The 27,019-nt window shown below is 45.7% G+C and overlaps 1 protein-coding gene across 2 annotated transcripts in view; it reads left to right on the top strand.

Moving 5' to 3' along the window:
• PIAS1 (protein inhibitor of activated STAT 1) overlaps positions 1-27,019 on the top strand; it is a 446,958-nt gene that overhangs the window by 323,281 nt on the left and 96,658 nt on the right. For both annotated transcript variants that reach the window (XM_069222860.1, XM_069222859.1), the window contains exon 10: positions 11,282-11,409. In XM_069222860.1, the coding sequence (XP_069078961.1) occupies positions 11,282-11,409 (128 nt within the window). The remainder of the gene's footprint in view (positions 1-11,281; positions 11,410-27,019) is intronic.

Below are 27,019 nucleotides of genomic sequence, written 5' to 3'. Positions count from 1 at the left end.
AAGTGGGTGTTTAGAAAGAAGGAAAACTACTCATACATGCAGCTGCGTTGTATTGCCAATATTGTTGTCAGGATTGTTCCCAGATATTTAATGTTTCACCAGTGAAAACTGCTAATAGCATCCATTAATTTTTCTCCAGTGAAAACTGCTAATTGGATCCATTTCGTGTAGAACTTGGACATGTTACCACTCTGTATGACTTAAATGCAGTAGATTTTCCAGTCCTTGTTCTTTTTGAACTTTCTTTTTGTAATTTTTTCAGACTTAATCCTATAGCAGGTATATTTCTAAGCGTAGACCTAAAGTGTGTGAATAGGTTAATTAAAAATGAACAGTTCACAACTCATGTTCTTCCAGTAATTACACTAAATCTTTAACAAAATACTCATGGAGGATGCAACATTCCAGGGGCTAGGGATCAGTCTCTTATTCATGATTGGATGGATTTCTTGACTTCACTACTTTCGTTTGAACTTGTTGCTTTCCACCCTGTCTCATCTGGTTTTCCCCTAGAGGATAGCTTCTTCATGATCCTCTTGACTGGATTAATTTAATCTTTCAACTGGTTACATGAGGGAACTGTTTTTTTTAATTTTACTTTTAGCACTCCAGGGGAAAACAAGACTTTCTGTGCTCTTTTCCTCCATCTGCTCTTTATCCTTCACTTTCCCTTCCTTAGTGCTCGCTTTAAGACACCTCCCGCTTGTCATTTTATCCCCCGCCCTCTCCATATCTCACTTTTCCTAGAGAAATAAAATGAATTGCTTTTGCAGTGGTTTAGCACCTTAGCACTGCCTCCTGGCCTCACTTGTTTTTCTTTGTGTGTTTTCATGTTCATACTTTTTTTTCTGTCACTTTCTAAAACGACCTTGAGCCAGCTTGTAATAGTAAATGAAAGTTTACAAAAAATGTCAAAATGGACGCGGGTCCTTTACGATGCATGCATGCAAATGCACAGGTAGCTATCTTATTATGATTTTTAGCATTCCAGAATGGCTTCTTATGTATGTGCTGTGGTTCACAGGAGGACATCTTGAAGTGCTTTTTCTTTAGTCAAAACAACCATTTCAAGATGGGCAAGTTTTCATGCTGCAACGCACCAGTAGCAATCTTGGAATGTTTTTCGTTTATTGCCTCCAATGCTTATGCATGAATTGTGACTCAGTGGCTGCCATTTTGACGATACTCACTTAGCATCCTCACAATACCTGGAACCAGGCTTGTAAACATCCCACTAACAACCAGGCATTGTAATATTACAGAACACGCATTAAAACTTATGCACATTAGTGGATGCTCTGCACCACTCTATTACCAGACATTGCATACTTCATCACAAGCTTGACATCCTCTTCATCGCAGATACATGGTTCACACCCTCATCTTGTACTTGTAGACATCCTTCTTTCCACAGGATAAAGCATCCATTGTGTAGACTGCACATTTAAGTAGGGAGGGAGGCCTTATTGTCATCCATAAATCCTCCTGGTCCTGCACTCTAGGCAAGCAATGGACCCAACTCCGTGAAGCTACCGAAATGCCCCTTCCTACTCTCGGAGATGGCCACCTTCCATCTCCTATGTAAGCTTTCCAGGCAGAACAGTGTCTTCATTGAGAAATTCTCGACACCCACACTACCCTCTTGAGTGACTTAAGTCTTCCCGTACAACACAAGTAAAAAAAAATACAAATAAAGAAGACACACTCCTCAACCTCATTGAAGCACTACATGTATTGCAGCACATCACCCTGTCACCGCACTCCAAAGGCCACATCCTCAACATCACCCAAAATCCCATCCTAAAAAACACCTATAACCCTGGATCGGCCTAACCACCTTGCCATCCCAATCTACCTTCTTAGCATCCTCCAAGCAGACCGAATTATTTGCCTTCTTACCCCCATTTCGCTCCTTGTGAACAGGCCTTCCGCCGACTCTTGAAGACCTAACTGTTTGATTATTAGTCATTTGGTTGGCATTGTAGCCTGTCTACAGGTTAGGGCAGCTAATACCCGGGTGCTTTTCTGGAGACAGTCTTGCGCTTTACAGATTTTGTTGTTCACTTTCCCCTCCAACGAGGACCCTGCTGGAAATAACATGTGGTCTGAGACTGTAGAGGTATGCAAGGTTGGGGTCATGGAAAACACCCCTTTAAAATTTTGCCCAAAACGTCGTCATAAGTTTGTGCAGCGAGACCTTCACGAAGTATGCAATTTCTACTTTGCTAAAGATCATGTGAATGAGGACTACAAGGCCTGTGCCGTGTTCATGCTGAAAACTCTTAAGGTACGTAGGAAACTGACTAGAAACCACTCAGCCTTGACCAGCAGCGAGAGACCACAGGCGTTGCTCAAGGACCTGGGCCTATCCAGTGGCGATGACGATAACATTGAAGGAGCAGTCTCGACCCATAGAGGATCAGATGTTGGGGGGTGCCATATAGCCAGGTGGTGGATGAGTCCTTGCAACAGAACAATGAAACAGCTAAGGCAATGGGAGCCTTACAGTACAGAGGTATATCCAGGGGGGGTGAAAATACAATAAGAAGGCACAAAACACCACTGAGAGGCAGCATAGGAAAGTACCCACAGCAGTGGGGAGAAATCACCACAGACAATTTGATTTCATTTATCTGATGGAGACTTCTAGTTGCAGATTCCTTACCTTTGAATTTCCCCAGGCGTCAGACTGGATCCAGAGATTCTTCTTCGAACAGTATCTCTGCGCGCTGTCGGGCGTCATGTTTGCTGTGATGACGTTGCAGTCGTATATAGGTGCCACCCCGGCGCCCTGACGTCAGTTCTTTTCTTTCCACGCCAGCCTACGCGCAGATCCGGAGAGAGCTATCTCAGTCATTTTTGGACTACGTCAACACTTTTGTTGAGGTTGTGGATATTTTGAGGGATGTCCCGCAAGATCGGTTTCAAGCCCTGCTACTCCAGTCACCGAACAATGTCGGTGATGGATCCACACCTCATGTGTCTTTGGTCCTTGGAGCGCGATCACAACCCGAATTCATGCTCAGTGTCGGGCCCTGAACCCGAAAGCTTTGAGGGAACAGTCCCTAAAGCTGATGGCTGCCCGACAATCGACTGCGCTACTCTCACGGTCTCGTTCGAGAGGAAGGTCTCGAGACCGGCCGCGGAGTCACCGTCACTCTTTGTCCTTGAAGTTATCAGGACATTCAGGTCACAAGAAGTTGTAGTCGAAGAAGGACAAGCGTTCTTCAGCTTCACCCTGTCGCTCGGACGATGCGGTGTGGGAAGAACGTGGACGCTCTAGGCCTCCATCCTCGGAGCCTTCATCTGGGTCGGCTCTGTGCTTCCTCAACTTCTAAGGAGCCGGAGCCACCCCTGCCCAGCTCAAAGAATTTTATGAGGCAATGTGCCTAATTTTTGGGCAGACCGACCCACCTTTGGCGCCCTCTGGCACAGGTGAGTTGGTGGGGGCCAACATCACAAAATGAAATTAAATAAAATGATGGACGGAGTGTTAAAACTTTTCAAACTCGCACCCCCAGTCAATGATCTGGGTTTAATCCATCATTATTTTGCTCGCCATGTCATCCCAGTTTGGATCCAGCCATATGCAAATCAGTCTTGACCCTGTTCCCCATGGGAACAGTCCAGCCTGAACTGCTAGGCAAGGTCCTCTCTGAGCAGGAAACCAGCATCTTGGGACCGGTTTCAGGGTATCACCCTTCATCAGCCAGGCTAGCTTGAATCCAGTGGCGCAGCGAGAAAGGGACCCACGTCTGGGCATACCCCTGCCACTTAGGGCAACTTTAGCAACACAAAAGGATGATGGACGGGAGGACTACTGCTTGTCTATATCACTCCACTCTCGTGACCCACAATTAGAACACATCCCAGTCAAGGCCTCATCCCGATGACACTATGGCATACCATGGCATCATTCAGCATGCCGCCTACCACCAGTTTGATTTGTACATTACCCCAGAGGAAGAGGATTCCTCCTAGAGACCCTTTCTAAGATTGATTGCTCCGTGCACTATCTCCCCATTCTCAAATGAACAGTTATAATAGCCCCTGATATTTTTAAAGAGCCTGTCAAATCTTAGGGGTTGATGCTACATTTGAGAAGACTATAGGCCAGGTTCCTCAGACCCACTCTATATATGGGGTCACTCCCCTCCTGATTCCCAGTTGGTCACCACTGCTAAAAAATGATTAGCAGGATGTGCTACTAGTGATGCGCCACCTCCTGATAAGGAAGATAAGGAGAGTAAGCGCATAGATGCTGAAAGGAAACAAATAGCGGTGGGTGCAGCTACACACTGGCATCACTCTGTAGGACCTAAGTACAACAGGGTCCATTGGGAGAAAATGGAAAGTTCTTGCAGCATCTCCCAGATCAGTGTGAAACAAGGGGGAACAGCATGTAGACAAAGACAATGCTAAAATTAGATGTACCTTGGATGCAGCAGATACCCCTGCTAGGGAGTTGACCACCTCCATTTTACAGAATGAAATCCTGGCTCTGTGTCCAGGTTCAAGCCGGAGGTGCAACAGCACCTTGCCAACCTTCTGTTAGAGGGGTAGCACATTTTGGGCCTGAGGTTGGCACGATGCTTGAATAGATAAAGGACCCAGATACTGCAAAGGCAGTTGGGCGCCTTACAGATCCCCCTGAGGTAGAGGTTCCTTTCTTAGGCAACCCTACAGAGGAGGTTCCTAAACTATCTCCCCAGAACCATCTGAGCCATTCCAAAGGAGGCAGAATGGCTATACACATCAAGCCTGTAGATGATTTTCAAGGGGCTCCTTTAGAGGTAGCATTTCCAAGGGCCGGGAGCAGAGGCACTTTAACCAAGTGCACCTCTGGTTCCAAAAACGGACTTACCCTGCATTCCTCCCTATCACACAAGACCCGCCAGGGGAAGAGTCAGGGATATCTTCCCCGCTGGGAAGAGATCTTCTCAGACAAGTGGTTACTATTATACAGCACGGCTACTGTGTAGAGCTCATATCCTTGCCACCAAAAATCGCCCTCACCCCTACCAGCCACACCTTCAGCCCTGAACATCTCATACTCCTACAGAAAGAAGTTCAGGTGCTTTTTGTTAAGGATCAATAGAGCCTGTACCTCTGCAGCACCAGGACAAGGGCGTCTATTTCTCGCACTTCTTGATTCCCCAAGGGCATGTCCTTTAGATCAATCCTTGACTTAATCTGCTCAACAGATACATCATATCAGAGTACATCATATGGGGTACCCTACAGGATGCCATCAGTCTACTGCAGCAAGGCAAATTCATGGCCATCCTCAATCTGAAGGATTCCTACTTTCACATCCTGATCCATCTAGCTCATCACCGCTACCTCTGGTTTGTGGTAGGTTGTTTCCTTCTGAGTCACCACAGCTTTTTTTGTCCAAGCTGTCCAATGCATCCTCGGATCCAGTGTATCTTCTACAGAATTCTTGGCTCACCTAGCTAGAAAGATAGCAGCCCCTGATAATTCATTTTCCCCTCAGACTGCCTAAAAGAAACAAATGAATACACTTTTTTTTTTAATTTACTGGAAATGGGTATTTAACTGAACCAAGTCAAACAAGTTTGACGTAATCCTATTGTCTCTGCTCTGTTGTGCTGTTTTCTTTCTTGACCGCGTGCCCCAATGGTATCTTTATCACTAGAAAGACATAAGCGGAAGCATCTTCCACTAAGGAAAAATTCTGGTGCTGCACGTGTATTTAACCCTAGTGCTTTTGTCCCACACTCATACATCCACTCTCCCCTTCACTTCTGTCAGCCCTTGACTAAGGCCTCTACACCCAAGCGACCACTTATATATTACCCAGCAAGGTCTTGGTGCAGCCCAACATGCCTAATATAACATTTCAGTAGCGCCTCAGGTTTTGGTTTCGTGTCTTTATAGATTTTGCCATCAGTTTCCCAATAATTGTCTTGGGGTCACTAGTATTCCCTGCTGGCCTCTTTCTAGCGCTTGGAAGAACTTCAGCACTGCAGTAAACTTCTGGATTTCTTTCTTGGGATTTTACCTTTTCTGACCTACTCTACTGGTCTCTTCCTGCTCCTTTCTGCCTTGCTGCGCTCTACCCCTACGTCTTCGCCTCCAGTCACAAGTCTCATAACTTCAACTCCCCACCAACTTCCAGTCACAGGAGCTGGTTTTGTAAACCAGATATCCTAGGTGGGTCTCTTGTCCCATATGGCCATAGGTTAGCCATTCCAGTTGGTTTGTCAGCCTGATTTCGTAGTCTGAAATGCCCTGGAAGCACAAGTTTTTGACATTTGCTTTACTGACACAAGTACTCGACCAGGAGGGCCACCATCAAGTATAACTAATGTATTCACTATTTGCAAGGAACGGTTTACCACAGGCCCTTTACAGCACACATCTATACACACCCACACTTTTTGCAACAACCCTAAATATTTTTATCAAAACATTGTCATTGGAGCATGCCTGTTAAATCCAGGGCACTAGAGTAGTGAAAAAATGCTTGAGCTTGCAGTGATCTATTTTCATAAGATTAATTCTGCCTTCAAGAAACCTTCCGTCTGACAGACATCTTTAATGCAAAATTTGTACACCTTGGCTGTCTTGCAGTGGACTTAATCACTCACTTCATCAGTGCCTGTGCTGATCAGTAAAGTTCACAAAAAACAATACATACCGCACTCCAGACTCATTCCAATGAAGATCCCAACATATACAGTACAGCTACAGCCCAATTTCTGGCTTCCCTTCTTTGCCAGACACTGTGATATTTTCCCAGTTGTGTTGCATGGGAAGAAACCTGCTTAGTAATTTGCAGGCTGTCTTCAGAATTGGCTGACAGACTGAAACCTCATGTCTGATTTCTGGAACAGAAGTACTTGAATGCTGTTTTCTGCTGTGTTGAACACCAGTGAGCATCAGTTGCAGCTCCAGCACCTGGAAGTGACCGGAGTGGGTACGTGATCTGTTAGGTTGATCTGAGACCATTCATCTTGGAAAAAGCATGCACCCCTTGACACCACCATGTTTGCGAGATGACAAAATCAGACACCACCTGTATGTGAGTTACACCCAAATGTATTTCAAACTGGAAGATGGGAGTGGGGATGCGACAACCAAGCCGCAAGCTGGGCCCAGTGAGACCTCTCCTTGCCTCCCAGAGGCTTGACTCAGTGGAGCTGGAGACTTCAGAGATTTGGCAGCACACAAGGGGAGGGAGAATCACGCCAAGCTACTCTTGTGACTAGTCTGTTTTAGTCCTAGTTTAAGCAGACATGCCCATCTTCAGACACCTAGTTCTCCACTGCAAGTGGCAGTTGAGAAGGTGAGCACCAGTCAGCAACGACAGACCTTCACAGGAAAGCCTGAAACAATCAAGGGATATGAGAAAGTGTAGTGGATCAGCTCCCTCAAAGCTAGCCTCTTAGAACATCAGAATGCAGCACTCCTGTTGATTAGTCACCCGACATTGGAAGTGTACTGTTTCACAGGACTGTCGGGAGTCTTTTGGTGCCAGTAGTACATTTTCTCTGGTATCAGGTCAGGCCCCTCTGGACTCTCTCTCCTGGTTGCCCCCTACTGAGGGAAGTGGAGTCCGTCGCAGAAAGGTGTATTGTTTGAACCTGCGGGCCAGGAGCAACCTGGCCTGCTGTTGTCAAACAGTTCTCATGTTCCCTTGTACAGGAGAACAAGTTTTACCTTTGTGCTGTCCTCAGTCCTCTGCTGACAGCAAGCCATCTTGAAGGCTAGGTACCTCTGTGTCAATAAAGGTGTAGCTCTCACTAACCCTGATCCAGCGCCTGAGTTACAAGGGCCAGCCTTGAGCACCCTTTGCCCTGTCACAACTGGCACCACTAAACTAGTTTAATTTGCTGATTAAGGAATGACTTCTAGCAGTGCATATGGAATTCAGAGATGTGTAGTGCTCCAGTGGAGTCTGCCAAGTTTCCTCCACACAAGAACTGCATCAAAATAATTTTCTATTGTCCTGGCCAAATACCCATGTCAAACCCAACCCCAGTTTCCCTGCCCCCCCATTTCCACCAAAATCCTTCAGTCTCAAAGTTAGGCAGCAAGTATGTTTCCAAAGATAATTTCCTTCAGGAATCCCAAACTCAGTATTTTCTAGCGATGGCTGCTTCCCTGGGGAGTAGGGTATCATTCTCCCGTATAAACAAGGAGAGCAAGTGTGTTGAGGCATGTGGTAAGAAAATGTACCTCTCCAATAATCTCTTCCAGAGATGCCAGTCCCAGCAGCTTCATGGCCAGCATCTACCTGTCTGTGTCCAAGAGTAATAAAGTTCATGCTCAACCTGAAAAAATTGCTGCTGTAGCAGAGCCTTACTGATACAGCTAACAGAATAATGGACTCTGGTCTGTCTGTCTGTTTGCTGATGGGTTTAGATTACATCTTAGAAACTTAAAACTGAAGCTAAGAAAAATTATTCTGCCACCTTCTGAAAGGATTAGCTTCATTCATCCTCAGTCTTGAAGTAGTATAAAATTGGCATGGTCAAAACTAAACATTTCTGTGTGCCCTCCAAGATATACAACTTGCACCACCTCCATTTTTCAATCCTGCAAAGAGCTTCAAGTTTTCCAAAGCTAAGGGACCCATCTTCTAAAAACTACTGACAAGAACTGACTTCCTCAAAGATCAGCCAACAGTTGAAGTTGAGAATAAGTTGACTTTCCTGTCTCAACAAAGAACAATATGTCATAACTTGTGATGGGTCAGCTATCTAAGACAGCGCTCTCCTAGGATAGCCCACTTACCTTCAGAGAGTTTAATGGAGGTGTTCTGACAACTATCGCTGGACCCAAAAGCAACAGGTGCAGGTTTTATTTCACTACTAAAGAATGCCCATGGTCTACACCTTCCATAGCTCTCATCCAGGCCACTTCTCTGCCTTTGCATCCCAAAAATATCTGCGGGAAGTTGAAAGGTTTACACTTTGAAGATCACTAGAGCCAATCCCTATCCCAGATTGCCAGCAGGGCATTAGATGAGCTATTAATCTGAGTTACCTGACCCGAATTGTAAAATTGTCTCATTTCAGCACTGTCAAAGTATGAAAGGCAGAGTCTAGCCTAGCTTACAGGGCTTAATACAGTTTTTTTGGGTTCTCTTTGAACCTCCTTGTTGCCTGTAAAACTCCTGTGCCTTCCCGGGCACACATGGAGCCTGCTTCACGAGACAGTTTTCTGTCCTTCAGGAGAGACTTGCTTATGACTTTTAGGTAGGAGAACAATGAGAGATTGCCTTTGAAGGACAGATGTGCAGCACAAGGGAGGAGGACTGCCTCATTGTTTAGGTAGACAGGCTGGCACAGAGGGCCAAAACGATTTCCCTCAGGGTGTGTAGCCCTGAGGTAGCCACACCCCAAGGGTGAGCTAGTAGCTTGAGAGGATCTTGTCACCTTGGGAATGGGTAGAATGGTGCATCCAGGGATAGCCAAATGCCACATTCCACAGGAAGTGGTTACCAGGTAAGAGGGAACCTGGCAGCCCATTGGCTACAAACTGCATCCTGCTCTGAGGGCATTTTCCAAGCCTAAAGATGTCACCCAGACCTCAAATCTCGACTAACTTAAAAGGAGGACTGAAGAAGGACTGTCCTGCTGCACCAAGGGTCAAACAAAGGTTGAACCAACAAGGACTGCACCTGGTTGCAAGTGAGGAGAAAAGACTGTCCCTGCCATGTCCTGCTCAAGGAGAAGTCCTCTCCGGTGCCCCCCCAAAGCCAAGAGAGCTACAAAGGCCAGCTGACTGGCCTCCTGTTTTCAGCACATGCACACCTAGCTGAAGAAGCCTGCTGGGGCAAGTTAGATACCCAGAGTTCTCAAGCGGCTACTGCCGCTGCTACACAGCTCCGAGTAGCAAGACCTGGAGCAGAGTTGCACCCAAGTTTGCTGACCCCAGTGCTGTCCTAGAGTTGCTGACACCCTCAGAATGAACGTCATTGGCCAATGACCGTGACAATAGGAGACTGGTAGTCCAGTGGCAGCTGGACTTCAGCCCAAACCGGAGAGGACTTATAGGAACATCAGTCCTACAACCAGGGCCCCTTCACCATCTTCATGGACTGAGGAATCGCTGTGGGAAGGCCCCAGTCGACAGCATAGTGTCTACAACATCTTTGGATCATCTTCAATGTTCTTCATCCCTTGCATCAGAACTACTCCATAGGAATCCATTGCAACATGGGTGAAGTGCCAGGAACTACTGAATGATTGCTCCACCTGGGAAAGGTAACTGTTCTGAAGGACCTTGCTGTTCCCCCTGACTAGCTCCCTGCCGGAATTGGTCACCCCAAGTACTTCTAACCAACTGCAGTGACACTTACCTCAGTTTCCTTGAAAGCTTTTGTAAATGTCCAATTCATTGACTTTACCAAGGCTTGTTCGTGGTTGTGTGAAATTACATTGATTTTGGAACTCCCCAGTGGATCTTTTTCATTTTAGTGTCTAAATTATTTTAAAAATACAGTCTACTTTATAAATTAGTGTCTGATTTCTTGAATGTTGTTGATTTCTTCAATTGTATTTGTGCTGTTTAAATGTTCTACACTTGATCGTCTGTTGTTGCTTAGTGCTGCAGCTACCAAGGATTGAGCTGGGGGATTGACTGACGAAATCCAAGAGTCCTAAAGGGGAAAGTGTATTACAGTTAGGGCACACTACCACACCATAAAATACATGCCACTTCCTCAGTATCCTTCAAGAGAGTGTGACAGCCACCGTCCATATGGTGGATGACTCTTGTCATATGAGATCCTACTTGCCTTGTGGTTCCAGAAGATTCTCAGGCTGCAGGCATCATGTGCAGGAGTTGTCCCATGTCACATTTAAAGTTCCAAACATATTCCCTGCAGAGCCATTTGGTGGATATATGGGAACAGTTATAGGCAACTAGTCTGCCCTTGGAAGTTTAGCACCCCTTGTCCCCTACTTTGCGATGGTGTAGAGTAGCTCCAAACCGTTTGCTGGGATGCCCATAAGACCTGGCCATCCTGCAGCTTGTGGTCACTACTGAAAGTAGTTCCTACCACCCCAGCTTGTGGTTTCAGAGGGGCGCACACAGTTTGCTCTCAAGTGTTCGCGTATATGGTGTGTTTAAAAATAGTTTCTACATATGTTGACTCATTTAGAATCCATATCTGTTGTAAGTATTGCTAATCACGAGAGTAGTTTCTACACTAAAGAAGGTACTGTTGCTGGACAACTGTATTGTTAAATGAGAAGGTTCTTTTGTAATGTGGGCTGTTATAATCAGCATTCTTTCCCTCTTTAAGGTTATTTATGGAAATACTAAAATTCTGCACAGATTGTGATGAAATTCAGTTTAAGGAAGATGGTTCATGGTCTCCGATGCGGTCAAAAAAAGAAGTACAGGAGCTTTCTTCTTTTAACGGTGTGGATGGTAAGTGTCTGGGGTGAGTTGTCACTTGGCAGTCAAAGAACAAACATGCATTAACTGTGATCAGTAGAGGGCACATGGAGTGGAAAAAACTTTAAAATTATTGTAATTCTTCTATCGCTACTATAGAATGTGGATTTTCCCATTAGGCTCTTAAGCTCTTAAGATGACTTTTTGTTGACATAGAAATTGTTCTCAGCACTTTAAAATCCGTTTGTTCGTATTTGATCTGCCCACATGAAGGGATGAAGCATTAAATGGCTGCTGGATAAAAGCAGTTCAGTATGGGTAAATCACCTTACATTACACTGTGAATTTAATCTATTCAGCAAGAAGTACCTGTGAGCGCATTCATTCACAGAAGAAAGAATGAATGAAAAACGTGTAGGAATGTGTGATGTGGCTTTTGGTGCTCAGTTGTCTTATTTTAAGTGGCACATAATGTTGATGATCATCTTGTCTCACAAGGGGATGCAGTAAAGAGCATAAAATCAGGTCACAAGACTTGTTCAGTCTGAGAAAATGGGACCACATTAAGCCTCCAGTAGATACTGTGTTGGCTGTTGCAAAAGTGTTTACTTTGATATGTTTGTACCCAGAATCCTCGTATCATTTAAAGGTAAAGAGCCAAAAATGCACATGGAAAACTCAGGGGATACCATCAAACAGAGACCAACAAAAGGTCCTTGTCTTCAGAATATGGAAATCCTGTAAGTCAGTATTATTAGACAGGAGATTGAGGTGTTCTCTAACTGCATCTACTGAGGAAGTTCTTAACCATTGCTGGCATAGTTTTTGGCAAAGATTTTTTGTGAGCAGTCCCCCTGGATGCCTGTAGGTGCCATCGATCAGCTCAGTGTCCGTCGTCGTTCATGCTGGAAGTGATGTTGGAAACCTGTGGAGGAGCCACTCAGGCGTGCTGGCGTCAGTTTCTTTGCACGACTTTCCACTCCAGAAGCATGGAGCCATGAAGAACACTGACCACGGGTGTGTCAGAACTAGGGCCCTGAAAGGGTGATCCCTGTTACTAGAAATTAGTTCGCAGAGTGGAAAGAATGGGTGGGTCAGTAAGGAATCTGAAGCTAGATATAGTCTGTACCAGATAAGGCATTACCAAAGGTAAGTAACTTGTTTGACAATGCGGAACACTTAAACCAGTTTGGCCATTACCATGGTTACACTTGCAGCTGTGTCCCCCAGAGCCTTTGCTTCCATCCTGTTGATTTTTGGCCACTGCCTGTAACGTCTCCAAACTAGGAGAACAGTGAACCAAAGGTTCAAGATTTTCCCCACCCAGGCACACTAAGGTGACATCTGCTTATCCATTGAAATCTCCAGGGGCAACTTCCCACCCCGTCGATACAGTTGCCTACTTTTTGGATTAGGCTACATTGGGTACTTTCTTGGTGCAAACTAAGTCTCCCCTCTTGTGTTCTGGCTGATTACAGTCAAAACACACCCTACCCTTTGTAGGGGCAAACTTATTTCCCTGATAACCCCTCCCTTTGAAAGTGATGTAGCTTCCCTGAATGGAAGCCTGACCTCCATTCTTTTGGTCACTTCCCAGGGATTTTCTTGGGGCACTGGTACGAACCCGCTCATCAGCTGTTGTGCCCAGTTCCCTGGAGACAGCTTAAAGTCAACAGATGCTGGTGCAGCTTCTCTGAATTACAGTTTGTTAAAATGAGCTCTTTGCCAGTCAAATTGTAGAGCCCTCCAAATGTGTCTACTTTGTTGCCCTTAACACAGCCATCTAGTGCCTTAACTCAAGTGTCAACAAAGTCAATCCATGTCTGTACTCCCCTCTTATGTAATGACTCGGCTTCTGCCTAGACTCTTCAGGGGTCTGTCCAAAGAGTTCAGTTAATGCTACCTTTATGTGTGGGTAGGACTCTATCTCATCCTCAAGTGTGAGCAGTTGCTTTTCTGCTGCCACCATTTTCACTGGGCTCTAGGCCCAGCCAGGACTTTCTCTTCTTATTGGCCAAGGCTATGACTGTCTCCTCTATGTCCAAAGCTAGTATGCCTTCTTGGAGGGATCTGTGTCGTAATGCAGCCTGCTTTCTTGTGAGACTAACCTTGCCCTGACGTATGGGTCTAGGCTCCGACCTGTCCCACTGCCTTGGTCAGTTGCACTGTGGCCATCCTCCTCCACTCTGTCTTCTTCCCGCTATGTTGGGGCATTTTCTTTCCAGGTTTGGAGGTACTTTGTGAGCCTCCTCCCAAGTTGTGAGAGCCTTGATTAGTTCATTCTTCCTGGCCCTGGCCCCCATGGTGGTCTTTCTGTCCCTACAAACGGTACTCCGCTCCTACCTTTTGAGGCAGTTGGCCATGTTGAACTCCATGTTTCCGTGCTGAAAAAGTGGCCCGTAAACATTTTCATTTAGTGAAAACCCTTCTCGAACTTTTTAGGTACTTCTCCCAAACGTCCTCAAAGTTTTGACTACTCCTTGAAAAGTTTTTGCAACTCTTTGGAAACAGTCTTTTGGTGTCATCAGTAATTCAACAAATGCTTGGTAGATGCAATAACTTTTTCTAGTTGTTCACCATGAAAAATTCTTGATAGTCTCAATTTTCAACAGCTATAGTGTGTAGGAAGTTGGCTCTGTATATACTATCTCAAAGTGAGAGATAGTGTGCACAGAGTCCAAGGGTTCCCCTTAGAGGTTGATAGTGACAAAATTAGATAACACTAATGCTCTATTTTGTGGTAGTGTGGTCGAGCAGTAGGCTTATCAGAGGCAATACACACGGGCAATAAATGAGAACACACAGACTTAATCCAGGCCAATAGGTTTTTATATAGAAAAAATATATTTTCTTAACTTATTTTTAGAACCACAAGATTCAAATTTTAGATAAGTACATAAATTGTAAGGTACTTCACTCAGGTAAATATAGAACTTTGATTTAAAACAGTAGTACACACAGTTTTGGTTAGAATAGCAATAGGCTATTTTAAAAGTGGACACTGCAAAAATCAACACTTCCTGGGGAGGTAAGTAATAGTTTTTCAGGTAAGTAAAGCACTTACACAGTCTGTCTCCTGGGTATAGGCAGCCCACTGTTGGGGGTTCAAGGCAACCCCAAAGCCACCGCACCAGCAACACAGGGTCGGTCAGGTACAGAGATCAAAGGAGGGCCCAAAACACATAGGTGCATATGGACAACAGTGGTGCTCTTTTGGGAGGGGGTGAGGGGGGGCGGATGGAGACAAGCACACAAAACACACCCTCAGTGGCACAGGGGCAGCCGGGTGCAATGTGCAAAGTAGGCATCTGGTTTTGCATTGAAAACAATGGAGGGACTCCGGGGTCACTCTGGCGATGCAGACAGGGCACAGGGGGGGCTTCTCGGGCCAGCCACTGACTGTGCTAGGATGAGGGTCGCCTGCTGGTTACTCCTGCACTGGTAGGTGGTTCCTCTCAGTACTGGGGGCTGTGGGTGCAGTGCTTGGTCCAGGCGTTGGGTTCCTTTGTTACCAGGCAGTCGTGGTCAGGGGCAGCCTCTGGATCCTCTCCGCAGGTGTCGCTGTGGGGGTTCAGGGAGGTCAACACAGGGTGTCCACTTGTTGGAGTCGCCTGGGAGTCCTCGCTGCAGTGTTGGTTGTCCTGAACTCGAGCCGGGGACGTCAGGTGCAGTGTGAAGAGTCACACTTCTGGTGGGAAGTTGGAGTCTCTTTAAAGTTGCTTTCTTGTTGCTGTTGTAGTTGCTTCTGGACAGAGCTGCTGTCCTCAGAGGTTGCTGGGCCTGCTGGACGCATTGCTGTGCAGGTTCTTTGAGTCTGGAGACAGGCCGGTAGGGCTGGGGCCAAGTCAGTTGTCTCTGTGGGGCTTTCAGGTCAGCAGTCCTTCTTTCTTCAGGTTGGAGGAATCTGATTTGCTGGGTTCAGGGTTGCCCCTAAATACTCAATTTAGAGGTGTGTTTAGGTCTGGGAGGCAGTAGCCAATGGCTACACCCTCTTTGTGCCGCCTCCCTGAAAGGGGGGTTGAAAGGGGGGTAAGGGGGGGGGGGGGGGAGGGTTGCACATCCCTATTCCTATTGGGGAAATCCTCCAAAACCAAGATGGAGGATTTCTTAAGGCAGAGGTCACTTCAGCTCAGGACACCTTAGGGGCTGTCCTGACTGGTGGGTGACAATATCTCGTCCGGACCTTCTGCCAACAATGGTGGCTGTGTCTGAGATTGGGGGGTGTTAGTTCCTGCAGGGGGAGGTGTGAAGCAGCTCCAACCGGTGCAGGCGTTGTTTCTGGCCTCAGAGAGCACAAAGGCTCTCACCCCATGGGGTCAGAAACTCGTCTCAGTGGCAGGCTGGCACAGACCGGTCAGTCCTGCACTGAAGGATTGAATCAAATACAGGGGGCAACTCTAAAATGCCCTTTGTGTGCATTTTTTTTATAAATCCAGCACTGACATCAGTGTGGGTTTATTATTCTGAGAAGTTTGAAACCAAATTTCACAGTGTTCAGTGTAGCCATTATGGAACTGTGGAGTTCAATTTGACCAACTCCCAGACCATATACTTAATATGGCCACACTGTACTTACAATGTCTAAGAATTGGCTTAGACACTGTAGGGGCATATTGCTCATGCAGCTATGCCCTCACCTGTGGTATAGTGCACCCTGCCTTAGGGCTTTAAGGCCTACTAGAGGGGTGACTTACCTGTGCCACAGACAGTATTTTGTGTGCATTGCACCCTGAGGGGGATGCCATGTCGACTTTGCCTTTTTCTCCCCACCAACACACACAATCTGCAATGACCGTGAGCAGGTGTTAGGTGATGGGTCCCTTAGGGTGGCACAACACATGATGCAGCCCTTGGGGACCTTCCCTGGTCACAGGCCCTTGGTACTACTGGTACCTTTCACAAGGGACTTATCAGTGTGCCAGTTGTGGAACAGTGGTACATTTTTAGTGAAAAAACACTGGTGCTGGGGCCTGGTTAGCGGGGTCCCAGCACACTTCTTAGTCAAGTCAGCATCAATATCAGGCAGAAAATGGGGGGTAATTGCAACAGGGAGCTATTTTCCTACATATGGTCTAAAGCAAGTGCTTTAGGTTATGCCAATTGGGTATAAGGCAGCCAGACATATACAGTTTAACATTAGTGCACGGGCACTGAGGTCTGGTTAGCAGTGCAAATGAAAAACCAGCAGAACCAGCCTAAAAACGTGAGGGTGATGATACCGAAAGGCATCTCCTTACACTTTCCCAAGACAAATGTTATCATTCCAGCTTGTGAGCTGTACATACCAAAGACCTATACCTATCCCTACTCAGCCTGCCTCATGTGATTTAAGGAACCGAGTGCTAGTATTTATGGAATAGAGTATGACGCTCTGCAAAGTTACCGTACATTGACCAAGTTTGAAGTATACAATGTGCACCAAGCCTACTGGCAGAGATTTCCATCTCTCCTATCTTTTATGTGTAGAAATCTCCACCAAAGTGGGGGCAATACCTGCACATGTAAGTATACTTTATAGGTGTAAATGTTGGTGGGACCAAAGGGGAGTGGTAGGACAATGGGTATAAATTACTAAAAAAAAAAAAAAAAAAAAAAATGGGAGGTGTTAAGGGAGTTATAAGGATGGGGTTTAGGTAGGGACATGCAAAACAAATCCCCAAAAGATTAAGGTTATGCATACATACACAGCACACTCCTACCATCTAGTATTGGGCTCGGATTTCTCGAAGAAGTCTTTTACTGACGAGGTGTCCTCTTCAGGAGAATGAACAAGTTCAACAGTTCCATTGTTAGATTTTTTTTTTTCCCTGCCGTCTGGTTCGGACAGATTGCGCTGGAAGTCAGTTCATCTTTGACGCCTTTGCGGTCAATGAAAGTGCAATAAACCCATAGAGAATTCTATTTGAGAATCCAGCACTGTCTCATCATCATCATTAGCCATTGGATTCAAATTTACAACAACCATTTAAGTCTGGTCGCCTCCACCACGAGGACCACCTTCCAAGTTCTTTGAGGAATGTTTGGCTCTGGTTAATGGAAGGAAAAAAGAAAAAACTTTTGAGAAAGCAGCCTCAATGCAGGGTAAAATGTGTACTCTGACCAGCATGTCAGCAACCTCCGCTTGTGGCTGGAGCACAACGTGCAGGCTGCACTGCCTTTGGCCTGTTTAAGAACAAGAAAACCCTATGCACCAGACATAACCGATACCTAGCTCATAATATGGAGTTGGCAGTGCAGGTGGAATTTCCTTCAGAGGAGGAGCAGCACCTAGAGATTAACGAGGAAGAGGAAGAGGAGGAGGACAATCCCATAGAGACCGCTGTCACCTTGTGCAGCCTGCACTATGTTGCTTCAGAGGACTCCATTCAGCATTAGGAAGATGACCGTAACTAGCTGATGACGGTTGTGGAAAACATCGGAGGCCAACAGCATCTGGATTGGGACCCTGGACAAAGATGCGGCCAAGGACATAGGTACCCAAGGTCCTCAGACCACCATATAGCATATGCCACTCCTATAGCCCTCCCACCAGTTCCTTGGTGCGCTACAGCCATTGGGTTTGAGTCCACACCAAGAGCGTGCCTTGGAGCTGAGACAGGACGAGACTGCGCTCAATCCCAATTGGGCTCAAGGCCAAAAAGACAGGGGGGGGGGGGACGGCGGGAGGAGACAGTCCTCACAGCTGCACTTAATGCAGACAAAGCCATTGATGCCTGCACAGCCTATGCTGCAGACAAAACCTTACATGCCTTGCCTTCCATCAGGGATGATGAACCATCTGAGCCGACTGGGTGTACAGTGTCGACATAGCATACCCCATCTGAGCAAACCATGCATTGACTCCAAAGAAATCATCAGTCAGCCCACACGGCTATGCTGAAAATAAACCATCGACATCCCATGCTCTAATGGAGCAGAACAAGAAAAAGACTTAATGACTTAACTCCGAAGAAAAAAGTAAAACAACCAATATGGAGGGGAATTTCTTTGAGAACCTCCAAGAACTTTTGAGTGAAAAACCTTCTTTAGAGGAGGAACATTTACTTTAGAGGCCTGTAAATGGAAAAGGATGGACATTGACCTGCCAAAACCTCTTGCCAGGAAGAGGTGCATGGAGCATAGGGCGACTAGTACTGTGCCACTTACCATTACACCATTCTCTACAGCCAAAGTCACCATCATCCTCACATTCATATGATGCAGACACAGGAAGCCCTAGTTGGTTCACTTGTGACACTCACAGGCAGCCCCCCCGACCCTCCCCCCACCCCACAAAGCCTAGACCCTTGGGGTGCATACTCTGTAGTATAACCAGATACAGACATTGAGGTGCCAGTCCCAACTAAAGCATTATCACCTGATGATACTTCCTTCTGTCTGTTTTGCAGCATGAATCCTTTTCTGGATTTGCATGCTGTGCATTATTCTGCCGTATAGTGGTTGGGTCTGGAATTGTCTTTTTTTTTTTCTCTCCATCTCCCCCTCTTTGCGTGTCGTTCACCACCCTTTGGTGCTTGGTCCACCTCCTGTGTGACGTCAGACACCGCCCCGGAAGTTCCTGTGCATGGTAGCCATCTTCAGGTTCTTTTTTCCATCATTGGGTCTGGATTCATAAGGAGAAGCTCCAAAGTTTTTACCAACTACGCCTAAAAAAAAGAAATCGTCTAAAGGCAGACGGAGAAAAGTTAGAGACAAAAGGAACCCTTTTTCCCCCCACACCCAGGCGGGAGAACCCGCTGGATTTCTCCATGGGGCCAGAGAATGAAGCAAGGTAGAGGTCATCGAGAATGCCCCTGTAAGTTTTGCCCGAACTGCCACCACTGATTCATACTGCGTGACCAGCAACAAAATCTGTATCCTTTGCCTTTCGAGAGACTGCGGGGATAAGGACTGTGAGGCCTCTTACAGCTCACCGAAAACCAAGAAAAGCATCACAGCAATGTTCAGCCAAAAAACGCAACCATCCCTGAAGGACCTAGGCCTCTCCAGTGATTGATGATGAGAAACAGGCCAGAGGCACGGAATGAACCCACAAGGGATCAGACATAGAAATCCTCGAGGGGGATGCCAAGAAGAAAGGCGCTGCAAAAAAAGAAAAAAAAAACCTGCCAAGGACACTGAGCAAAAACCTGAGAAGGTAAGAAGACTGCCAAAATCCTTGAAGACCCAGTTCCCTGAAAAGAAGTCACACAAGGCAGTCCTGATGCCCAAAAGAATGGCAATCGAGGGCCAACTGCAAAACAGAGGCCCATGGATGCCAGCAAAGGGAGACCGATTAAGGCGGAACGTTGACCGAGACAAAACCCACTGTGGAGTGAGAACCCTCGAAAGACCCAGAGACATTCGGAGGAGGGACAGTCTGCCCCGAAAAAGAGGGCATCCTCGGAGCAGCCAGTCAAAGGCCTTGGAGGTGGAGAAGAAAAGGCAAAGGCTGGAATCTGAAATGCCGACACTTAATTAGAGCAAGAAGGAATTTGATGTGGTGCTGAAGGAATTCAGAATCCTAAGCGAGCCCTCCATGACCGCAGACGTCGAAGAGGAAGAGACTGCCATAGAAGCCCCTGCAACACCAGAGCCACATGAGGAAGAGACTGAGGAAGACTTCTATGACCCTGGGAATGGGGGAGGGGGGTGTCGGGGTCAGTGAGTTTTTGAGGAAGACTAGAATGACCTAGAAACAAAAAGCCCAGAAGAGGTCGACAACTACCCCTCAAGGCCTTCTCCCCAGACATCACTTTCTACAATAACCCCATCAAGAGAGCTGCCGAAACCTATGGAGTACCCTTGGAGGAGGAGAAAGGTGCCCATGCTTCCTTCTAGAAACCCTTATGCCAACAAGTAAGGGAATCCTGTATCTTCCTATGCTACCTAGCATACTGGACCAGGCAAGGAAGCTTCCAAAGAACCTAGGGCCACAGAATTGGCCGTTTGAGATGAGAAAAAAGCATTTGGTATGTAGAGACCCATTTTTGCGTTTCGGTAATCTACCAAATCGCAAAAAGGGTTTGCGAATCGCAATTAGGAAGAGGCGTTCCCTTCCTAATTGCAAGTCGCAGTCTGATGTGTGATTGTTTTGTGACCGCAAATGCGGTCACAAAACAATTGCAGTTAGCACCAGTCTCAAATTGGTACTAATCCATTCGTAAAATGGAAGGGGTCCCCATGGGACCCCTTCCCCTTTGTGAATGCATGCAAAAACATTTTTTCAAAGCATTTAAAAAAAAAAACACAAAAAAATACTGCTTTATTTAAACAGACATGGTGGTCTGCTGACCCCAGCAGGCCACCATCCCTGTGAGTGCCACCATTCCCAATGGGGTCGCAAATTGCGGCCTAACACCATGAATATTCGACCCCATTGCGAATCGCAAACAGTGTCATTGACACTGTTGTACATAAGGTTTTGCGACTCTCCAAGTCTCGCAATTTGTGAGTCGCAAAACCTGATCTTCGTATATGTGGCCCCAAATCTCTAGTAAAGGTGTAACACCAAGAATGGTGAAGTTCAAACCTTCAAAGGATCTTAAAAACAACCAAGGGACCACTGTGGCAGACTCTTTCATTGTCACTATGGCTAGGAGGAGTAATGCCCATACCTCCACAGGACCACCTCCACAGGACCACCTCCTGAGAAGGAAAGCAAAAGACTGGAAATGGTAGGGAGAAAAATAGAAGGAAAGCAAAAGACTGGACATGGTAGGGAAAAAAATGGAAAGAGAAGCGGCAACACAATGGTGTATAGCCAATTCTAATGCCCTCCTCAACAGATATAGTCACCATCAATGGGACGAGAGAGAGAGAGGAGCTAATGAACTCCCAGAAGAGGACAGGAGAAAGCTGCTAGTCAGGAGGGGAAAAATATTAACACTTGTTTAAAATCAGCATTGGATGTAGCAGATACTGCTAGCAGACAAATATGTAGGGGCACAACCCTCAGAAGACATGCCTGGTCAGGATCTCAGGCTTTAAACCTGAAGTCCAGGCCTCTGTTATTAATAAGCCCTTCACAAGGGAGGCCTTATTCAGACAGTTAGTAGACCACTCCTTGCAACAAATTAAGAAGGGCAACACGATGGCAAAGGCATTGGGTACTCTACAGTACAGGTGTACTTTCAGGCATGGAACACACCAAGAAGACCCTCAGGAAGGATGACCTTTCCCAGCAGGACAGCAACAAGGCCGGGGCATCACACAATGGGCTGGCCACCAATCTGGAGGCCAGCAATGACAACACCCAGCAGGGCATTCTTTTCGCAGTAGTGGGGGGGGGCCAAGGGCCAAACCCCCAGAGGAGGTGGAGGCACCTCAGAGTCACTCATATTCAGCCCAAAACCCACTCACACCAGTGGGAGGCAGAATAGCGTATTACCCACAAGAATGGACAAAGATAACCAATAAGTGGGTTTTAAAAGTGGTACACCACTATATAGAATTAACAAGCTCTCCAGTCAGTACCTAGACTCAAAAAATTGGTACAATTTAGAAAGGATGTAAAATAACTCCTACACAAACATGCAGTAGAAAGAGTACCAAAAAAGGGAGTTACTCCCCTTATTTTCTGATGCCAAAACGGGACCTTACAATAAGGCCAATCCTGGATCTCAGATTAATTAACAAATTCATCTGCACACATTTCAAAATGACAACACTACAAGAGGTAATCCCACTTGTACAAATGGGGACTACATGGCCACCATAGACTTAAAAGATGCCTACCTTCACATAACCATGAAACAAGCACACAAAAAGTACTTCAGGTTTGTACTAGAGAAGGGTCACTATCAATGCAGGGTCTTACCTTTTGGAATAAAGTCAGCACCAAGGGTTTTCACAAAATGCCTGGCAGCAGTCTCAGCATTCCTAAGAAGGAAGCAGATTCACATATACCCCTACCCGGACGACTGACTGATAACCGCAAATACGAAGGATAAATGTCCAAGGGATATCCAAACAGTGATCACAACTCTACATAAACGGGTTCAGCATAAACCACACTAAATCATACCCAGAGCCATAACTGGATAAGGTTTTCCTAGGAGCAAGACTGGATGCAAGACGCAATAGTACAGGCAACCACAGAGCAAACTTGCCTTTACCAGAGGGGGCAATCTCCGACCGTGAGGACAGTCATGAAACTAATGGGCATGATGCATCCACCTCATAACCCATGCGAGACTCCACATGTGCCCTTTCCAGGAATGGCTAGGCAACTGCTGGTCACAACCCACCGGTAGTTGCAAGGATCTAGTAGTTCTAACAGAGAATACAGAGGAAGATACAATGGTAGGAATCCAACAACATAACCAAGGGGAGACCTTTCAAGACAACAACTCCATCAGTGACCATTACAACAGATGTGTCTCACAAGGGATGTGGAGCACACAAAGGCAACTTGACAATTCAAGGCCAGTGCAACAAGGCAAATGCAGTAAAACACATCACCTTCCTAAAGATTAAGAGAATGATACTAGCCCGGAAAGCCTTTCAAACTCCAGTAGCTGGGAATACTGTACTAATCCAAACAGACAACGCAACAACAATGTTCTACCTGAACAAACAAGGGGGCACAAGGTCTTTTACCCTACGCAAACTAGCCCAAGAAATATGGAAATGGGCGATTCCACAAGGGATCAACTTACAAACAGTCCACCTACCTGGGAAAGGCAACAAGTAGGCAGACAAACTGAGCAGACAGAAAAGCAGCTCACTCACTCAAATCGAAGATAAAATAAAGTCTACAAAAAATCTTCAGGATTTGGGGTACACCAACAATTGACCTGTTCGCTTCAGCAGAAAATGCCAACTCTTTGCCTTCAGGTCTCAGCACCACCAGTCAGAAGGGAATGCCCTGTCACTAACCTGGTCAGGGGGATTTGCCTACGGCTTTCCTTCGATATTTTTGTTTTCTTCTTTTTTTTTTTTTCTTCCCCCCAATACCAAAAGTAGTGAAGGCCAGGCAGCCAGGGACAAATTTCCTCCTAATAGCCCCACAGTGGGCCGGGCAAACCTGGTATTCAAATCTACTTGAGTTGTCCAAAGGACAAATGATCAAGATCAAGGTGGAGTAAGACCTGCTCACAATGCCTAAGGGGGGGTGAGTGTTCCACCTAGAACCACCAACACCCAATCTAACAGCATGGTGCCTGAATACATAGAATTCAGACACCTAAACCTTCCACTTAGGACCATGGAAATACTGAAGGAGGCTAGAAAGCCAACTACAAGACAATGCTACTCATCAAAATGGAAAAGGTACCTTCTATGGTGCAAAAAACAATACCTTGGAGACCATATCTAGACCGGAAACGGTAATAACCTATCTCACACACCTGCTGGGACAGTGGGATTAACTAATCCTCTCTCAAAGTACACTTGGCAGCAGTGGTGGCCTACGCCAGGGTAGCTTTGTGTAAAAGTTTTTTTCACAGCACCTGTAATAAAAAGGTTCCTGGAGGGATCCAAAAGAATTGCTCCTCCCAGGAAAGCACCAGCCCCAATGTGGAGCTTGAACACAGTATTAAAGTTGATTGCAAAACCATTTGAGCCAATACACAAAGCCAGAGCTCTGGTTTACCACATTACAAAACTGCCTTTCTGGTAGTAATCACATCGCTATGAAGAGTAAGTGAGCTTCAAACTCTAACAATACAGAAAACGTGCATGCAAATTCCCATGGACAAGGTACTCCTCAGGACAAATTTTAAATTCCTGCCTAAGGTGGTAGGCAAATTCCACATCATCCAAAGCATCCAGTTGCCAGAATTCTTTAAGAACCTACAGACACAACTGGAAAAGACAATACATACTCAGTGTAAAATGAGTGCTGGTACACTACCTTGAGGAAACCAAACAGTTTTGCAAGGGAAACCAGCTGTTTGTTTCATTTGCCAAACACAACAACGGGTCACCCGTCACAAAGGGAACTATTGCATGATGGATCGTGGAGACAGTACAAGCATGCTACACCTAAGCTGGCAAATGTATACCTCAATTGCTCTAAAGCACACAACAAAAAAGAAGGGTGCAACACTAGCATTCATGGCAAATTTTCCCATAGACACTGTCTGTGCAGCAGCAACATGGGCATCCCCACACACATTCTCAAAGCATTATTGTGTGGACCTAAAAATGCATAAGGAACCTCAACTAGGGCAGAAGGTACTACAGCACCTGTTTGCAAGCTCTTCATTTCACCCCAACCAACCCAAGGAAGGGGAAAACACTACATAGTCTAATGCACAGCATTTGAATCCAGCAAACGAAAATTGTTACTTACCAGTAGGGAGTACTTTTGCTGCCTGGAGAGTTTTCTGGATTCACATGAACCCACCCACCTCCCCGAAAATGAGAACAAGACAGACTGGTGGGGAAGAGGTCATATATAAAAATAAACTGTTAAAAAAATAAAATAAAACAAGAACGGAAAAAGAATCTGAAGATGGCTACCGTGCACAGGAACTTCGAGTGCCGTCTGACCTCCCACAGGGGACAGACTAAGCACCAAAAAGTGGTCGATGTCCCCAAATTTTTTTTTTTAAAAGAAAGAAAAAGGGAAACAACTGACAATTCTGGACCCAACCACTGGATGGTGGAATAATGCACAGCATGTGAATCCAGAACAGTCTTCAGGCTGCAAAACTACTCCTACTGGTAAGTAATAATTTCGTTATTCAGAGTGCTGCTAAATACCATAAAGTACTAATGCATAGGACGTAGAAAAGCAACTTCTTAGTCGAGGCACTCTCCAAGACCGAACGCTCCGTTCATTACCTACCAATGATAGGGTCAATGCTGAAATTTTCCATAGACATTTTCAAAGACCCAGTAAAATCTAGGGCAGTAACACCACGCATTGAATGGAAATGCAGGCCATCCCCTACAGAGTCACTTTAAATCTGGGACCATTCAACAGCTGACATTCCAGAGTACTGGATGCACACCTCCTGATAAGAAGAGTAAACGAATAGATGCTACAGGAAAACAGGTCGCAGTGGGACATACAAATCATTGCACATAGGTAATTCAGTGGGTTTACTATCAGAATATCATAGGGCTACTTTGGACTACATGGATGAGTTGCTACAACATCTCCCAGTGTAGTACAAAAACAAGACTAGTTAGTTACGGAAGGTAGACAAATCTCTAATGCAACAATACGCTGCGCATTAGACAGTGCAGTCACTGTAGCAAGAGGGATAAACTCCTCAGTCCTTCTGCGTAAGCCTGCTTGGCAACGCATCTCCTGGTTTAAACCTGAGGTGCAGCAACACCTGCTTCATGTCCCATTTAATGGGTAACATCTGTCTGGCCCAGAGTTAGACTCCCAGTTAAAAAAAAATAAAAAAAATAAAAAAGGCACTGACTGCAAAAGCTATGGCAGCACTACAGTCCACTACTCCACGTCAGCAGTCCTTTTGCAGATATCAAGGTAGAGCAGCTTCCAAGACCACCACCTCTAAAAGCCAAGCATATCAAAAGCAGTAGCAGACATATCACCCGCAGGGTGGTAAACGTTACTTAAAGGGGATTCAAGGAAGGGGTAGAAGGACTTCTGGCAAGGGAAACCCCACCTCCAAACAATAATTCAGCACACATTCCCCCTTTACAAACATCTTTCAGGGGAAGGCTGCAGCAGTTTCACCAACCGTGGGCACATTTAACATCAGACCAGTGGGCACTATTCCTCATATATCATGGATACTGTCTGAAACTAACCTCCACCCACCAAACATTCCTCTATGCAGACAGACCCTCAAGCTTCAGCATCTTCACCTTCTCAAAGAGGAGGTAAATGCTATTCTGTTTAAAGGGTGCAGTAGACTCTGTTCCACCCAGACTCCATGGCAAGGGAGTATACTCCCTATACTTAATACCCAAAAAGATGGGATTCTCAGGCAGATAGTGGACCTACGCCCCCTCAATTGCTACATGGTGTTAAGAGCACTTTCACAAGGTGATACTACAGGATATTAATACCACTGCTTCAAGAAGGCCTTTATGATGCCACTTGACCTGAAGGAAGCATACTTTCATATACCGATTGACCCAGCACATTGCCTTTACCTCAGGTTTATGGTAAGTGGATATCATTACCAGTTTGAAGTACTGCTGTTTGGGTTGAAGACGGCCCCAAGAGTGTTTACCAAATGCCTAGTAGAAGTGGCAGCTCACTTGAGAAGACGAAATAATCAAGTCTTCCCGTATTGCAGGAATTGGCTGATCAAAAGTTCAACAAAACAAGAAGCCTGCAGGGTACACAGACTACCATCAATCTGTCACACAAATTAGGGTTCACCATAAATGCCACCAAATCACAATTTCAGCCTCTTCAGCTACATATAAGAACCATATAAGAAACAAAACTGACAACCTTATTCAGTTTACTTATCCGAACACTGTGATATAGTTAGTATTTGTGGCTCAGAATAGTTATTTTTTATAACATAATCTTTATTGCCTATTAAAAATTATATTTCAGCAATGTCCATTGATATGTAAACATTATCACACTCTAGATTAAAAACCTTTTATTAGTAGCTACTACAACGTTCACTTACACAGTCTTACATACCACACTCCTACTTTTCATGATTACATGCAATGGGTCATTTGAAATTGAAGCCGCAGCTTTGAAGATTTTAAT

The sequence above is a fragment of the Pleurodeles waltl genome, chromosome 3_1 (assembly GCF_031143425.1).
Source record: "Pleurodeles waltl isolate 20211129_DDA chromosome 3_1, aPleWal1.hap1.20221129, whole genome shotgun sequence".
Lineage (NCBI taxonomy): Eukaryota > Metazoa > Chordata > Amphibia > Caudata > Salamandridae > Pleurodeles > Pleurodeles waltl.
This window is presented reverse-complemented; position numbering and strand designations above follow the sequence as displayed.